The 17,334-nt window shown below is 36.6% G+C and overlaps 1 protein-coding gene across 1 annotated transcript; it reads left to right on the forward strand.

The window, feature by feature from the left end:
- Window positions 1-8,080: 8,080 nt before the first annotated feature.
- LOC118889865 (olfactory receptor 11G2-like) lies at window positions 8,081-9,034 on the forward strand. Its single transcript, XM_036842020.1, has one exon. It carries the CDS (start codon window positions 8,081-8,083, stop codon window positions 9,032-9,034), a length of 954 nt encoding a protein of 317 aa, XP_036697915.1.
- Window positions 9,035-17,334: the final 8,300 nt, after the last annotated feature.

Here is a 17,334-nt window from a genome sequence, read left to right on the forward strand (position 1 = left end):
TATCTTGAAGCCCTAACCCCTAACTGTATTTGGAGATAGGGCCCATAAGAAAGAAAATAACATTAAATGAGGTTGTTAGGGTGGGGCCCTAGTCCAATAGGACTGGTGCCCTTATAAGAAGAGGAACAGACTGGGGATGGGCACACACAGGGAAAAGGTCATGTGAAGACACAGTGAGAAGGCAGTCACGTGCAAGCCAAGGAGAGAGGCCTCAGGAGAAGCCAAACTTGCCAACACTTGATCTTGGGCTTCTAGGCTCCAGAACTATGAGAAAATAAATTCCTGTTGTTGAAGCCACCCAGTCTGTGGTATTTTGCATGGTAGCCTAAACCGACTAATAACACAGGGGAAAGGAATGTTCACTGATGTAGGCTCAGTTACACTCTCTAGGAATAATTCTTTATGGCTCTTGGCTCTGTCATCTAGGCTCCAGGCTCCACCCTCTGAGATACCTTTCCCTTCCCTTTAGAAATGATTTGTGTTTATACCCGAGTAGGTTTCTTAACCTGTTTCCTCCTCATAAAAGTTTGGGGGCACAGAGGTCTCTTTTAAATATGAACTGCCTCTGTTAATTTTAGTCCAAACTGGTGGTGTTTCTGCCAATCAATGTCCTAGCCTGCATGTGAGAGATTGGTAAAACTTTGCACTCAACTTATTTTGTAATCCTGAAATTAACACAATTAAATGCGGGATCTAATTTACAGCAAGGTCAGCACTGTGGCTATCAGAAATAAGAAATGGCTGCTATAAAAGCTCTCTGTTTCTCTGACCATAATTTCAACTGAGAGTTTAAAGATCTGACCTTGTTTTTTTGTTCCGTCAGTGGTCCACTACACTGACAGAAAGCCACCCCATGCCACAGTTCTTACAATCATCATTACTGACATAAAAATCAAGTTCAGCAGCCACCTGGTTGACCAAGGGACTTAATTACAATCAAAAAGTGACAACTTATTCTTTTAACAGTGTTTTGACTTTTTTCTTTATTTTTTAATAAAAGCTTTATTAAAATATAATTCACATATTAAAAAATTGACCCTTTTGAAGTATATAATTCAGTGGTTTTAGTATATTCACAGAGTCATGCCACCATCGACATCAATTTTAGAACATTTTCATCGCCACAGAATGAAATGCATCCACTAGTAGTCACCTTCCACTCCCCTCTTCCCCTAGCCCCTGGCAACCACTAATCTACTTTCTACCTTTTTTGACTGGCTTCTTAACTTTGTATAAAATTTTTAAGGTTCATCCATGTAGCAGTACTTCATTCCTTTTTATTGCCTAATGATATTTCATGGTATGGATATGCCATAACATTTTGTTCATCCATTCAGGTTGCTTAGCATTTGGGTTGTTTCCACTATTTAGCTGTTACGAATAATGTTGCTATGAACACTCATGTACCATTTTTTTGTATGGACACGTACTTTGAATTCTCTTGGACATATACTTAGGAGTGGAATTGGTGGGTCATATGCTTAGTCTATATTTAACAGATTGAGAAACTGACAAACTGTTTTCCAAATTGACTGTGGCATTTTACAATCTCACCAGCAATGTATGAGGGTCCAATTTCTCTACATCCTCACCAATACTTGGTTTTCTTTTTCTTCCTTTCTTCCTTTCTTCCTTTCTTTCTTTCCTTCTTCCTTCCTTCCATTTTTGTTTCTTCATTTCTTTCTTTCTTTTGCCAACCTGGTGGATATGAGTTGGTATCTCCTTATGATTTTGATTTGCATTTCCCCAGTGACTAATGAAGATAAGCATTTTTCATGTGCTTACTGACTATTTACATATCTTCATTGGATAACTGTCTATTTAAATCCTTTGACCATTTTTAAATTGGGTTATCTTTTTGTTGAGTTATAAAAGTTCTTTATATATTCTGGATATAAGGTTCTTATCAGATATATTAGATATATTATTTGCAAATATTTTCTCCTTATGAGTTGTGTTTTCACTTTCTTGATCATATCCTCTGAAGCATAAAAATTTTTCATTTTGAGTAAGTCCAATTTATCTATTTTTTTTTCTTTTTCCTCATGATTTTGGTGTTTAAGAAACTATTGCCTAATCCAAGGTCACAGAGATTTACATCTATGGATTTTTCTAAGAGTTTTATAGTAGTAGCATTTACATTTAGGTTTCATCCATTTTGAGTTAACTTTTGTATTTGATGTGAGGTAAAGGTCTAACTTCATTCTTTTGCATGTAAATATCTAGTTGTCCCAGCACAATTTATTGGAAAGAAATTGATTAATTATTAACTCTTTAAAGACTATGGATTACTAGAACCCTAATTCCAATGGGCAAGTTGTTAAGCATTGTGTTCAAGCCACAAAACACAACCAAACTCATCCCAAACTATCATAGTTGAGGATCTGTTTTCTGGGACTACTACTGGTACCAATTTCTGTATCAGAAAGGTCCAGTCAACAGATATAAAGCCCTCAGGTTATTTTATCATAGAGAATTTAATGAAGAATTTAAAGAAGAGATAACTAAGGTAATAAAGAGCTAAAATTCAAACAAACCAGAAAAAAAAAAAAAAAGGAAACAGGTAGAAATTGTGTGAGCCAGATACCACTCTTAGTTCTCAGGAAACAAAGAGGAAAAGTTGGAATTATTAAAAACTTAAAGGCTTAGAGATTAGGCCCTGTGAAGCTGAAACTCAGACTTCTCAGGAAAAGGCACCAACCACCTGATGCTGTGCTGATGTCACAAAGGGTTATTAATTAACAGCCTTTCATTTGGCTCCTGCTCTGCCCAGGCACAGTGTGGAAGCAGTTCTGCCTGCCCAGGAACCTGGCGGGATGTGTGCATATTATCATATAATGTCATCTAACCTATGACGAGGGTGCCAAGAATACATAATGGGGAAAAGATAGTCTCTTCAATAAATGGTGTTGGGAAAACTGAATACCCACATGCAAAAGAATGAATTGGACTCTTCTATTATACCATGCATAAAAATCAACTCGAAGTAGATTAAAGACATATATAAAACCTGAAACCATAAAACTCATAGAGGATAACATGGGAAATAAATTCCTTGGCATTGGTCTTGCCAATGACTTCTTGGATCTGACACAAAAAGTACAGGCAACAAAAGCAAAAATAAACAAGTGAGACTATATCAAATTAAAAGCTTCTGTACAGTGAGGAAACAATTAACAAAATGAAAAGGCAGCCAATGGGATGGAAGAAAATATTTGCAAACCATATATCTGATAAGGGGTTAATATCTAAAATACATAAGAAACTCATACAACTCAAGCAAAAACAAACCATTATAACTCAATTTTCAAAATAGATCTTTATAGACGTATTTCAAAAAAAGATATACAAATGGCCAACAGACACATGAAAAGGTGCTCAACATCACTAATCATCAGGGAAATGCAAATCAAAACCACAAGAGATATCATCTCACACCTCTTAGAATAGCTATAATCAAAAAGAAAAGGGATAACAAGTGTTGGCGAGGATATGGAGAAAAGGGATCCTTGTGCACTGTTACTGGAATGCAAACTGGTACAGCCACAATGGAAAATAGTATGGAGGTTCCTCAAAAAATTAAAAATAGAACTATCATACGATGCAGCAATCCCACTTCTGGGTATATATTCAAAGAAAATGAAATCACTATCTCCAAGAGATATCTGCACCCCATGTTCATTGCAGCAATACTGACGATTGTCAAGATATGGAAACAACTTAAGTGTCCATCTACAGATGAATGGATAAAGAAGATGTGATATATATATGATGGAATATTATTCAGCCATGAGAAAGAAAGAAGTCTTGCCATTTGTGACAACACAGATGGAACTTGAGGGTATTATGCTAAGTGAAGTAAGTCAGATAGAAAAAGACAAATATTGTATGATATCACTTGTATGTAAAATCTTAAAAAGCTGAACTCAGGGATCTAATGCACATCATAGTGATTATTGTCAACAATACTGTACTATATACGTAAAGCTGCTAACAGAGTAGATCTTCAATGTTCTCACCACAAAAGAAAAACAGTAATTATGTGAGGTGATGGAGGTGTTAGCTAATGCTATGGAGGTAATCATTTTGCAATATATAAGTGTATCAAATTAATACATTGTACACCTTAAACTCATACATTGTTGTATGTCAATTATATCTCAGTAAGCTGGGAAAAAAGTTTTTTAAAGAGTACAGTGAAGTACAGATGCTATATAAAGAAGAAATAGAGATAATAGGGCTGGGTGCCAGTTTATCCTACTCCAGCACACTGCCCTCCCTGCTCTTCCTCTGATATGCCAAACATACTCCTACTCTTCTTCCTAGCATTAGCTGTTCCTTCTGTCTGAAATCTCTCTCAATATCCTCTTGGTTTTTTCCCTCACTTTTTCAAGCTTCTGCTCAAATGTTAAGGTCTCTGTTAGGCTTTTTTAAAGACCCTATTTAAAATTACAAGTCCTGCCCCATTTCCTATCCATCCCACTCCCATGCTTCAATTTTCTCCAATGGAAAAAAAATGTTATAATTCAGTTATTCACACTGATTTTGTTTATTTTCTGTTGCTCCCCACCTCAACTGAATTGTTCCAGGTAGGCAGGATTTTTTTTTCTGTTTTTTAAAACATGCTCTATCCTGTCTGTTAAGCACTTAAACATTTGTTTAATAACCCTATACCAGTCTTAGCACTTAAAATGTAATTTTCCAATGGCTATCATAAAATCTCAACTGAAATGTCTCTAAACAAAAAACTTGAGAATATTAGGGGGGAAAGAATTTTTTTCTCTTTCTTTAAAATATAAACAGGGACTCTCATGGCACATGTTCTTATTGTAGCTATTACAACAAATTCTATTATTATCTAATTATTCCCCAGGAACCTTTTGCAATACCTGGTTAGTGTAAGCTCAAGAGAAGATAAGAATCTATTCTGCAAGTATGCTATTCCTCAAGGAATAGCAGGGCTTGGGATTTAATTGTAAATAAGTAAAATTCAAAAACAATCTCATCTGTTGAACAAATACTTTTAAAATATCAGGAAAGTGGGCCCCAAATCTCAAAAGGCCATGATGCAAGGTAATAAATATAGACAACACCTTCATCTGGGCTTTCATCTTGACCATAAATATGGGTTTTGAAGCTGGGGAGAAAAAAATCTTTTATTCACTCTTTGCCACTCATGGCAGGTTACAAACTGGATCATCCAATTCTTCAGAAGTCCCTCACATGCTGTGGGAATATTTTATTTCCCCTCTCTGACTTTTCTTTTCAACACACATCCAAAGAGTAAGTTAAAATTTTGCATGCCCTATTTCAAATGCTGATTTTTCTGGACACATGGATTTACTGGCATTGTTTCCTTCTTGTTCTGATATTGTAAATATCTCATTACAATAAAATTCAGACAGAAAATTTTTAAATATTAATTTTTCTCTTATTTTCCTGAGTTTTGGGAAATTATCTAATTTTCTTTGCTTTAACTTTTTTATTATTTGTTTATTTTTTATTTATTTTTGGCTGCATCAGGTCTTAGTTGCGGCATGCAGGATCTTTCGTTGAGGCGTGCACGATCTGTCGTTGCAGCATGCGGGTTTCTCTCTAGTAGTGGTGTGCAGGTTTTCTCTAGTTGTGGCACGCAGGCTCCAGGACACATGGGCTCTGTAGTTGTGGTGTGCGGGTTCCAGAGCGCATGGGCTCTGTAGTTTGCAGCACACAGGCTCTCTAGTTGAGGCGCACAAGCTCAGTAGTTGTGGCGCGCAAGCTCAGTAGTTGTGGCGCGCGGGCTTAGTTGCCCCACAGCATGTGGGATCTTAGTTCCCTGACCAGGGATTGAACCCGCATCCCCTGCATTGTAAGGCGGATTCTTTACCACTGGACCACCTATCTAACTTTCTTATCCCTTTAAAATATTAATGAGTATTGTTTACAAAGAGGGCTGGGGATTTTATGAGAAAATGTATAATGATAAATTACTGAAGGTGGATTTATTATCAATATTATAATGAATTTTGTTACTTGTTCAGTAGAAAAAATATGAAAAAGCTCTTATTCCACTCTGATATCATAGCTCTCCAACCCATATATTGCTCTCAGTTTAACTCATTCAATATGTCCTGTATGTTTTCTGTTTCTTGCATTTACAGGATCTTCTTCGGATTATGACTTTATACAGTTAGTATTCCCAAGAAATACTGTAACAGGAGACCCAAACAGGGTGAGTATTCATGCTGATTTGACATACCACTGTTAGGGTACCATTGTCAATAAAAATTACTAATTAAGATAGCATAGAATAGGATACCATGGTATCAGGACACACATCACAGTATAAAAGACAGAAATAAAATGAGTTTTAAAAATTCAGTCAAATGGCTTAGGAATCTACCACTAAGATATGTGGTAGCTAAGTAAGCTTTTTCTTCAATAAAAGCAGCAGAAGAATTCGTGGATGTCTCATAAATTAGGGTATTTCTGAAACTTATTCATATCAATTGCCTCATATTAATATTATGCTTTTTCTCTCTTTGTTTCTGAATATTTTGTACTCACTATATGTACTGAAGTACAATTTATATGTTCTTAAGTAAAAGATACCCTCATTTCTAGTGACTGGCCAAGATTCACTAGTTTCATAGTTTGAGTTTCTAGACAAGATGACATTTATTCTTTCTCAGATACTGTACAAAAACCTCAGCTGAGAAAAATCATACAATTATTCAGGATAAAAATCTTAAATAATCTTCTTTTAAAATGTCTTACTACACAATTGCAATAGATTAAGGGAGAATCTCTGTCTTCCAGGACAAAACACACACACACGCACACACACACACACGGATGGGCGCACCATCTCATATAATGTGATTGCCATGAGAAACAGATAGACTGAACAACCAGGTTGCATTCAGATCTGATAAATCTACATAGCCCCATAAGCAATGAGAATACATAAACAGCAGTCCTTCCACTTTAGACACAAAATGTGATAGCCAAGAGTAGGCTTCTAATAAAACAAGACATATAAAAGTTTTGATTCAGTGACAACAAACTAGGGGGAGGGGAGAGCAGGAGTGATTAAGCAAGATATTCCATGTCTCAAGGTTGTCTCAATAGAAGATGTCTAGAATGGGTATAAAAATATCTCAGAGGTATAAAAAAGAGAAAAAGAGACCAGACATATAAAGCAGCTATGAAAATAATACTGAAATGCCATGCACACAAATCAAAAACTTTTCTCTACTTCACAACTTTTTTTGCAGCAAAATGGGCCAAGTCTAGTCACATTCAATACTGCAGTCACTCAGAGCAGTTGCTCTCCTTAAGGGCAGCTGGCCCAAGTGGCATATCTAGTCCTCATATTCACAAGAGAGTATATCAAAATTTTCAACCAGAGAATTTTAGGTGCCAAAGGGTAGGACTGTTCTCTTGCTGGAGCCGAATCCAACAGGCTGGATAGAGAAAAAGCATTTCTTATATACCAAATGTGTTTAGTATAGTTACATAATAGATCACCTTTGCTGGTACCAGAAAGGCCCTTTTAGTCATTACTTTACAATAACATAAACAAACACAAAAAGGAATATTCCCTGTACCCTTTCTTTGTATCTCACTGAGACAGAACCTTTTGAAATGTCTTAATGCAAGTACTACTTCACTTGCTATTATTATCAATATTACTAATTACAATAAATTAGTTTTACATAATGCTTTAGAAAGGAATTTCACATGCACTGATTTGTATGTACTATATATGGTAAACAGATGAGAAAACACAATTAGAGTTTAAGTGACATATTCAGAATTACAAATTCTGCACTTCTTATGTGTAATTCAGTATCCTGACCTACTTTAATGATTGCCCCAAATCATGTTTTTATTTATATTATTATTTGCATGTTATCAAAATGAAATCATACTTTTGGGGAACAGGTTGTGACGATCACAGCTTCATTGCTTTAATACAAAAATCATTGTTTATTACTTTATTCCCCCAAAATGGTAATGAAATTAGATTTTTTCAGGACGAATCAGCATACTCCATTAAAGTGCAGTAACCACTGTCATCTCCATGTCTTCCAGACTAATGAATGTGTCCAGCAGAGAAACCACCCAGTACGTTAGCCACTTTATCCTCATGGGCTTTCCCTCACGCCCAGAAATGCAGCTCCTCTACTTCGGGCTCTTCTCAGTAGCCTATGCCCTGACCCTGATGGGGAACACAGCCATTGTCTGTGCTGTGCGGTGGGATCAGCGCCTTCACACCCCCATGTACATCCTCTTGGGGAATTTCTCTCTCCTGGAAATATGTTATGTCACCACGACCGTCCCTAACATGTTGGCCAACTTCCTGTCCACAAGCAAGTCCATCTCCTTTGTGAGTTGTTTTGCACAGTTCTACTTCTTCTTCTCTTTAGGGTGTGACGAGGGCTTCTACCTTTGCATCATGGCCTTTGACAGGTACCTTGCCATCTGCCGTCCTCTGCATTACCCACGCATCATGACTAAACAGCTGTACACTGGCCTCGTCATCTTTGGGTGGTCCTGTGGGTTCGTGCTCTTCCTAACCCCAGTTGTTCTCATTTCACAGTTGCCCTTTTGTGGCCCAAATATCATCGACCATTTTATGTGTGATCCTGTCCCGTTGATGACGCTGTCCTGTTCTGAAGACACCACCACACAACTCATTTACTCTACTTTCAATGCTATTTTCATGTTTGGCACCTTTCTCTTCATCCTTTGCTCCTATGCTCTGGTGATTCTGGCTGTGCTAAAGATGTCCTCAGCAGCGAGCAAACGCAAAGCTTTCTCCACTTGTGCTTCTCATCTGACTGTAGTGACTCTGTTTTTTGGCTCTGTTACGGTGATGTATATTAGTCCTGGATCAGGACGCCCAGTGGAAGTGCAAAAAATTGTGGCCTTATTTTATTCTGTAATAACACCCCTCTGCAATCCTCTAATTTATAGCCTCAGGAACAAGGAGATGAAGAATGCCCTAAGGAAAGTCTTTGGGACTGAAATACCTGTCCATAAAACATAAATCAGAAGTCATAGTGAACCAAGTCCCAACACAACCTATCTGAATAAGATATGAGCAAGATGGTTTTCTAGAAAATTTAATCATTTTGGCTAGGGAACTGTTACAATAAAGTCCATGATTATCATGAAAAGCACTCACTACATGATAGATTAGTCTTATTTAAGAAATATGATTGTCTCAAGAAAATTGAACTTTTCATTAGAACTGATTTCTAAAAGGAAGTATAAATCTGGTTTGTATTTCAGAATTGGAGCAACATAAGGATGCAACAGAGGTTATGAACTTGTTTTGGGATTAACACTAAAAATTTTCCTCCACTGGTAGTTACTGAGTAAAAGGAAGGATTTCTGTATGAAATAAGTCCAGCCTTGCAAGCGTGATCTTTTCACTCTTCTCTAAAGAATAATACATGTTTCTACTGTAAGGATTGTAAAGAAAGAAACTTATAGCCTTAGTTGGATATTAGGTAGTACGTCAGAAGTACACAAAATAAGAATTAGGAATTTAATGGCTAGTATTTATTCAAATAGAGTTAAGATACATGCTAAATGTAAAAGGCATTAGTCAGGACTTAACTCCCTTTGCTGCAAATCCAGTGTCAACTGACAGGTTTTAGGACCATATTTTATTTCAGAATTTTGCCATTTGACACATTTAAAATATATAATTACAAATTTTAGTTTGATTCTGCATTTTATTTTCACCATTAGCTACCTACTTTTTAAAGATGACTCTTTAAAAAGAGTCTGCACCTAGTGGCGCAGTGGTTAAGAATCAGCCTGCCAATGCAGGGGACATGGGTTTGAGCCCTGATCCAGGAAGATTCCACATGCCACAGAGCAACTAAGCCCGTGAGCCACAACTACTGAGCCCGAGTGCCACAACTACTGAAGCCCACATGCCTAGAACCTGTGATCCTCAACAAGAGAAGCCACCGCAATGAAAAGCCCACACACTACAACAAAAGAGTAGCCCCCGCCCTCCGCAATTAGAGAAAGCCTGCGTGCAGCAACGAACACCCAACTCAGCCAAAAATAAATAAATAAATTTATAAAAAAATAAATAAAATAAAGATGACTCTAGAGATGCACGAACGAAGTAGAATGCAATTTAAGGGAGCTACATTTACAGCCTTCAGAAAGTCATCTATTCCACAAAGTGAAGTACAACTGTAATTGGACTTCCTTTACGAAAGAACCAAGGATTTGAGGTTGTCTGGGCATGGAGGAACAGGCTTTCTGGGGGTTCAATAACGAAAGAGAAGTTTTCTTTGTCCTATTTCACAAAAGCAAAGTGAACTGAATGGCTGAACAATTGCCTGGGCAAATTATTTACATAAACAAAAACCCTTAATTAAGAACACCATCCAAAATATCTTTAACAGAAGATGCTGTTTTCCTGATTATTTTAATTATTATTTCCTTCTGGGTGCTTATGGTTTGTTCATTCTACAATCATCCATCTTTCTTAGCAGAGAGGGAAAAGAGATGACAATGTGTGGTGAATAAAATGTACTGTTGTTTCTAAAGGTGTGTGGTTTCTGCATTTGTAACCAACTTTGAGGTAATAATTAACTAGGCTTTCTGTGTCTCAGACTTTCCATATCAGGAAGACTTACCTCATAATTCAGGTCGCTGACACTCAAAATGGAATGAAATTAATTAATTAACTAGTTAATTAAAATGGAATGAAATCCAACTTTTTTAGTAACTTTTGCTGAATTCAAGACTTTATAAATTAAGAATATAGTGAAATCTGAACTTCAAATTTGTCTAATTTATATTAGAAGATGAACTATTTATAAGGATACAAAGTCTCTTCTACTCAATAGATGATTTTTTGTCTTAAAATTTCCCTCAGAGACTTCCCTCAGTCACTATCAAAAAGTTACATTCTTTTCAAACCATATAATAATTTCTTACCTCCTCACATACAGAGGCCAACCTTGCAGCCTACTTCATTTATTACAATAATATGCACTTCTATTTCTAAGAATTTATCAGCTACTAATCACTGACATAAACCAACTATATAAACTATCTCCAAATTTACCAACATGTTTTTCTAGGAATAATCCATGTGAAGTTAATAGGAAAGGGGGAAAATGTCAGTTCAATTTTTTAAGTGCCACATTTAAATAAAGGAATAACGGGTTACACCAAATTAAACAAATTCATGAAGCCTTCAAAACGTTATAAGCATGATGAATCTCCAAAATACATATACTAGAATGGAGCTTTATCCAATTTTGACAGGATAACTTCCTTGTCTCCCAAATCACCTCATGGGACTATTATTGCACTGAATAGTTTGAGGACAGTCACTTCATTTATTATATACAACAACCTTCTGGAGCAAGTTATTACCAACACCATGTTAAAAAATTAGAAAACAGTTTTAGTGAGGTTCAGGAATTTCCCTAACATCACACAACTAGTACATGATCATGGAACCAGAAGTTTATTGTAGCAGATGCTTTTGGTGAGCTTCTATTTTCAGCTGCAGTTGTACTGAATAGTTCCACGTGAATTTTAAATCATACTAACAGTGTCCCACTTGAAAAGTACCACATATCTTTCAAATTTCTGCCTCAGAGTTTCTCAAAAGTCACCAGAGTCCCCACAGCCTATACATAAGTGCAGCCCTGAAGTGTATGGGATTAGTACAGATGCATGAATGCATCAAACATTTATCTTTCTGGGAGATACTCCCTATGCATTTCAGAGGTCCTGAAATCCAATCTCCTTCTACGGTGGCTTTTTCTCCTCCCCTCTTATTCTCTCTGCTCCTTCTTGCTTTTTAAGATCACCTCATATGTAACATCTGCACCCAAGTCCTTGTATCAGGCTCTGCTTTTAAGAGAGCACATATGAACTGGTAAGATAAGTGGCCCTAGAACTCAAAGCCTCGATATAAGATTCTGGAAAGATGGCAGCAAAGATCCCAGTGCAGGGAGTAAGTCGAGTGATGATAACCCCTAGTATAGAAGAGCATCACACTTGCTAAGACTTTCACCTGTGATAAATTAGGAGGAGTCACAAGTGGAAAGGAAAGTACTGTCTATGCAATAACTCTAGCACTTGAATGAGATGGAAATAATGGTAATTATAAGAGCTGTGGAGTTGTGAACTTTTTATTTCCTAGAAAGAAGTACAAACTCAAGTCAGTCAACCAATTATCAAGTCAGAGCACATCTCTGAAATAAAGGACAAGTTGTTATACTTTGTTATACTTTGCAACCCTCCTACTAAGAAAGAGACACAGGACTGGGTGGGATTTGATATTTGGGATACAGATAAAACCACATTTGTTGATTATTACTCTGACACACCTATCAAGACTTGGAGAATGCCGATTTTGAGTGGAGCCAAAAGAAACTTCCACAGGCTGCTGTTCATGTTGCCCTGCTGAGCAGCAGGCTATGTAGATAACATACGATAAGCATCGGTAGACTGGTCCAGCATATCCCTTGAGTCCTAGAACAAGGTCACATTTTTTATTACATAGAACTACTCACTGTTTGCAAAGGAGATCTTGATTTCCATTGGGGAAAAATCCTGAGCATCTTAATATGAGAAATCAAGTGGCACGCAAACAGAGCTTCCCATCATGAGCTGGATATTGTCACATCCACCAAGTCATAAGTTCAGTCAAGAACAGCAGCAATTCATGATGCATTGGTAATGGTACATTAGTGCATGTGTCCAGACAGGTTCAGAGGACACATTACCTTCTTCTGCTGTACCAACATCTCGTCCTTAGTTTAAACCTATGGTCTCACGATGGGTTTCCAACAACCAGTAAATGAAGGAAGAAGAAACTCAGCCCTGATTTATGGGTGAGTTGATTCATATATTCATGTGAGCCAAAAATAGATGGCTGCTTCATTCAGCCTAACTCAGAGGCTGACTAAATCATGACGTTGAGGGCAAGTTCTTACAGTATGTAGAAATGAAAAAAGAAAACTTAGTTTTCCAGTTGTATGATGGGGAAAAAAACCTAAGGTAAAGCTTATTCATGGGTTCTTAGGCTGTAACAAATGGTTTTTCTGGTCAGTCAGGGATCTGGAAGAAGCAAAATTGGAAAATCAGAGATAGGAAGGAAGATAGAACGATGGGAGTGGACACAAAGTGTGCAAATCTTGGTGTTTCATATTGATGCCTACCACCTGAAAACCAAGTGAATAGAATGATTCATACTACGTGTCAGGTAGCTTTTGTCATCTGTCATCCCAGTGCTTGTACAATATGCTCACAAATGGAGGCACCATAATGGTAGGATTGAGGTTATGCACGAAACCCAAAACATGAACCTCTTACCAAGGTTGACCTAGTTAACTAACTAGTTATCTAACTATCTAACAAATGACCAGCCAGCCGCAGCAGAGACTGATGCTGAGCTGTCAATATAGTCTTCACTGAGAAGAAGCACCCAGCCACTTGGTGGCAAGTTGATTACATTAACCTCCTTCCTTTATGGAGAAATGATCATTTATCCTTTCTGAAGCTCCTACTTATTCTGGAGACAGGTTGTGCTTCCATTTTGATAACTGCACACAATTTCTATTCACAAAAAGAGACATTTTTCAATTCTACGTCTTACGTGTTATATATAATCTCAAGGTGTGAATATATTCCTAAGCATAAAATCAAAGTATAAACCATTAAGAGAAAGAGTGATATATATGACTACATAAAAAATACCTTTGATTGGTTTTAAAAATTACTGTGCACGTACTGAACAGGCAAATGCCAAAAATGGTAAAGGCGAATATTTATAAAATATAAAAAATTATTTTAAATCAAGAAAAATGAACACATGATTAGAAAGATGAGTTGTATACATAAATGAGAACAAAAGGAAAAAAGAAAGGCAAAATGACCAATAAAATAGTTTTTTAATTTCAACCTAATTACTAATTAAATAAATACACATTAAAATAATGACACATTACTTTTAAATATTCATAATGGTAATTTTTAGAAAGAATTATAATAGCCTGTGTGTGTGTTTCAAATGTGAGGAAAATGAGCATTCTTACTACCTGCTGGCTGGAATGTAAGTTAGGACAACACATTTAGAGAGCAACCTAGCAATATGGCAAATAAAAACCTTAAAATATACATTTTGATCAGCTAATCCACTTATAGTAATTCATTGTAAGGGAATATCATCACAGAATAGTTTGTAATAGAAAACAATTGCAAAACAATCTAAATGTCCAACAGGAGAGAACTACTTACATTATGCTGTAACCATAAAATGGAATACTATGCTCCTAGTAGTGATTAGGTAGAATTATATTTACTAACATAGCAAAAGAGTCACTCCAGTTTGTATATTTTTTAAAGAATGTTCCAAAGCAACTTGTATGATATGAGCCATTTTTAATGTAATTATAAATAGAAGGAAAACATCAAATTTTAATATTATACCATTTTTTGTTCTGATTTTTTTTAGGTTTTCTATAATGACATGCAGCCTAACTTGCATAATTCAAAGATTTTTTAAATGCATCAGCATTTTGGGAGAAACCAAGAGGGGAAAAAAATCACAAAACAGTGCTCTAAAGACAATGTGAATGTGGATGGAACAGTGGAGAACTGAGGAAAGTTATGGGTATAACTGAGGTATTTCTGACCTAATCAGAGTCTCCCTGAGCCAGTGCCAGGTGCCTGCCCCCAAGCCTATTAACATTCTATTTCTGCCCAACTTCTTCTGAGTCAGGGATTCCACCTCTCAGACCTGAGATTATCAGTCACATCAAAGAATCTCAAAATCCCACAAAATTAAATTAATTAAATTCACTTTCATTTGAAAATTCATTATTTAATGTACAGGGCATGTTTGAAGAGAAGAAAAGAAGCAGCATGGTGAAATTAAGCACTACCTATACCAACTCCAAAAGTTTGGATATCCTCGATCTAAAGTCAGTCATGAAATGACAAGTATATATATTTGGCCACTACTCTCTCTTCTGCCCCAATTCACGGAGGACATAGCAACACTAGGAACATTTATATATGGCCAGGGAAGGCTGTGTAAAGACAGGGATCTGGTGTCCTGGGCCATTTTGCCCAAAGCAGAACCTGGTCCAACACAGCCCTTGGGGCTTAGCTGCCATACCTTCCACAATACGCTGCCTGGAATAAAAAGAGTGCCTGGGAAGGTCTGATTTGCCCCAGGTGCACCACTTCCTGCTAATGGCTTTCAGGTCCAGTGCTGATTTCTTCCCAGAGTTTGAATCCAGAAACCTAATCAGCACCGGATTTCCCTTGGGTATTCCTAACTAAAGCAATGATTTCCAGGCCCAAAGCACATTTTCTCTTCAGCAGTAAAATGTCCTGTTTGACTTAAGTTTAGAATTGTCCTGGATTATCCAAACTGGGCATGGTTCGCATACCCCCAGAGCTTTACCATATGAGCTCAGCTACCCACTAACAGATTTAGTGGGACAAGAGAGGCAGTGAGCTCACTGGCAATATCACAGAGCCTTGGTTACCATGGCACCAATTCTGGGAAGAAAACACAGAGAAAGTGAATCAGAGAATGGAAAGAGAGAAAAATGTAATAATAATGAAGAGTGAGAGAAAAATATATTGGTTCAAATTTACGTTTGAGGAATTTATCTGAAACTGAAACATCTAGAAAAATTCAATTTTTTTCAGAATGGCTTTCTTTCTTGGGGCAATTGACATGTCAGAGAGGACTGGTTTCTGAGGTACTTCTGAAGTTAAAAAGGGAGAGAACTGATTTGGAAGGTTACATACTAATGAAATACCAAGGTAAATATTATCAATAACAAAATATTTTAAAAGATCATACCAAAGAAGTTAGACAGCCATCATCAAAGCAACAAAGAATCCAAAGAAGTTTTTATAAGCAAGTCATTGAGGGAGGAGGTTAAAGATGAGTCTCCAAATGCAATATGAAAGTATTAGTGGGTCTAAGACTTCCAGATACATCACTGGTGCTTCCAAAATGGAAAATCAGAGTAACCTTAAGTCATCACTAGAAGAAGCAACAGGAAGCAAGGGCAGCAGTAAAAGGACCTGGTCACTATTACTCAGAAGTATTTTCCCCCAAGTTGCTTTCTGCAGGAACTAGTGAACATTGAACAGAGTTAGTCGGCTACTTCCAGTATTGCTGCCTTTGTCAGCTTGGATTAGAGACATTCTGGCTGGTTTCTGCCACCTAATATCTCTGTGTTAAAAAAACTAAAGCTTGGAGAAGAAAGATAGAGCCTAATGCAAGTAATAGAGAGTCTAACAGAAGAAGGTAACATCTGAATCTGGTCTGATTCCCACCTTGCTGTGAGCCATTACCAAGAGTTCAAATGTACCTCATTTTCAAGACTACTCCGTGTCTACTTAAGCAGCAAAAAATAAAAAGGAACTAAAGTTTTGCCCTTGCACAGGGTTTTTGCTGAAACTTTTGCCAAAGCAGCTCATTACCTTGAAAGCTTCTTATGGGTAATGATTGTTTTGAACAAATCTTTGTTCACAATGGGCAATCATTTTTCAGTGAAATTTGTTGTACCAAGATAAATAAGATGCTAAGCCATAAAGACCAGGTTCTGAACAACATTATCAAGTATAGTGTTTGAAGTAAAAAATATTTAAGGAAGAAAAGAAGCCAAAATAATAATATTAATAGAATTTTCCCAGAGGGACAGAAAGGCATAATAATGACCAGGAAAGAATAACAGGTAGAAACTATAGGCAGATTAGATATAATTTTTCACTTCAGACATCTTATTTGTAGAAAAAAAAATAAACCAAGACGAGTTATCACCAAATATAAACTCTTATCCTCTGTGGACTTCTGTTCAATCATTTTAAAATGGTAAGACAGTCTTCAAAAGAATTTAATGAGTATTTTATTTGAATGTGCCAACCCGGTCCACATCTGGACTCCCCTGAGGTAAGTTTCTATTAACTGCTGTTTTTTCCTATATATGGGCCATATGATTTCTTTGCATGTCTCTCTTTATTTTTTTTATTTAAAACCAGATGTTTAAAAAAATATAATGTGGAAACTCTGAATATCAAATTTCCCTCACTTCTCCAGGTTTTGTTGTGATTATTGTTTTTGTTGCTGATGATGTTGCTGTTTATTTATTTAATTGCCTTTTTTTTTTTTTTTTTTTTACTAATTCTGTGAAGTCTCTATCACATGTTATGGAGAGCTACTGAAGTCTCTGCTTGGTTAGCTTAGTGGTCAGATCATGATTGCACAGGAGGGAGAACTTTACTACATATCTGGAGATATAGATATGGATATAGATATACATATAGATA

This window comes from Balaenoptera musculus, chromosome 2 (assembly GCF_009873245.2).
Source record: "Balaenoptera musculus isolate JJ_BM4_2016_0621 chromosome 2, mBalMus1.pri.v3, whole genome shotgun sequence".
Taxonomy (NCBI): Eukaryota; Metazoa; Chordata; class Mammalia; order Artiodactyla; family Balaenopteridae; genus Balaenoptera; species Balaenoptera musculus.